General features: G+C 42.0%; 1 protein-coding gene across 1 annotated transcript in view; it reads right to left on the bottom strand.

The window, feature by feature from the left end:
• Positions 1 to 1,143, bottom strand: part of LOC109506900 (zinc finger protein OZF-like) — a gene marked incomplete at its 5' end in the record, with an annotated part of 35,689 nt that overhangs the window by 6,707 nt on the left and 27,839 nt on the right. The window contains one exon of the mRNA XM_019855921.1: positions 635 to 785. Coding sequence (XP_019711480.1) covers positions 635 to 785 — 151 coding nt within the window. The remainder of the gene's footprint in view (positions 1 to 634; positions 786 to 1,143) is intronic.

Genomic DNA, 1,143 nt, shown 5'->3' with positions numbered 1-1,143 from the left:
CTGTATTGCAGTTTTTGTTATATAAAGTTTTTGGACAGTATATTTTTGTATTTTATTGATTGTGTTGTTACACGTGCATTTTTGTCAACATACTTGCAGGTTCATCAAGGACATGTACCATGCTCATTTCCCAAATGAGGAATTTCTGTTATCAGGACAAATTGGACAGTGCAAACACGAGTCCGCACTAGAGAATATTTACTGTACTTTTAAGGTTCCCTTCTCAGAGAATCTTTGTCCACAACTTGAGCAGGGAAAAGGTTTCTCAGTGTGAGCTCTTGTGTGTTTGTTTAAGTGCCCCTTCTGAGAGAATCTTTGACCACAAACCGTGCAAGAGAAAGGCTTCACGCCAGGGTGTGTTCTTGTGTGTTCAGTCAAATCTTCCTTCAGAGACAATCTTTTGTCACAAACTGAGCAGCCAAAAGATTTCTCACCAGTGTGTGTCTTTAGGTGTGCTGTCAAATATCCCTTCAAGGAATATCTTCTGCCACAGACTGAACAGGCAAAAGGTTTCTCACCAGTGTGTGCACTTGTGTGCCTTCTTAACTCTACCTTCCGAAACAAACAACAACCTTCCGAAAGAATCTTAGACCACAAACTGAGCAGACAAAATGTCTATGACGTTTTAAGTGACCCATCTGAATCTTTGGTCACAAACTAGGCAGGCAAAGGTTTTCTCGCCAGTGTGTGATCTTGTGTGTATTTTTAAGTTTCCCTTCTGAGAGAATGTCTGGCCACAAACTAAGCAGGCAAAAGGTTTCTCACAAGTGTGGCAAACCATATACCTCTTCAAATTGCTCACTGAAGCACAAGTTTTCCCACATTCAGAACATTTCCAGCCTTTGTCAGTTTCACATGCTTGTGATCCTCCATCACCTTCTGATGTCATGCATGGACACGAGCTATTGCCTGGAGGCCCCGCCTCTTTGCTCGCTTCACTTTGACCCTCATTTTCACATTTTAAAGGGCCACCAGTCAATGGCAGCTTACCGATATTCTGCTCTTCTTTCTATTCTTTGATGTAGGGAGACTTTTTTTCATCCTCCTTGGAATAGAGATGCTTTTCGTCCTCCTTTTTGATGTGACTGTGCTCTTCTTCTTCCTTTTGATCGATACAAGGCTCTGGCTCCTCCTTTTCTTGAA

This window comes from Hippocampus comes, unplaced genomic scaffold (assembly GCF_001891065.2).
Source record: "Hippocampus comes isolate QL1 unplaced genomic scaffold, H_comes_QL1_v1.1 scaffold451, whole genome shotgun sequence".
NCBI lineage: Eukaryota > Metazoa > Chordata > Actinopteri > Syngnathiformes > Syngnathidae > Hippocampus > Hippocampus comes.
Note: the sequence above shows the minus strand (reverse complement) of the source record. Positions and strands in the feature narration are given on the sequence as shown.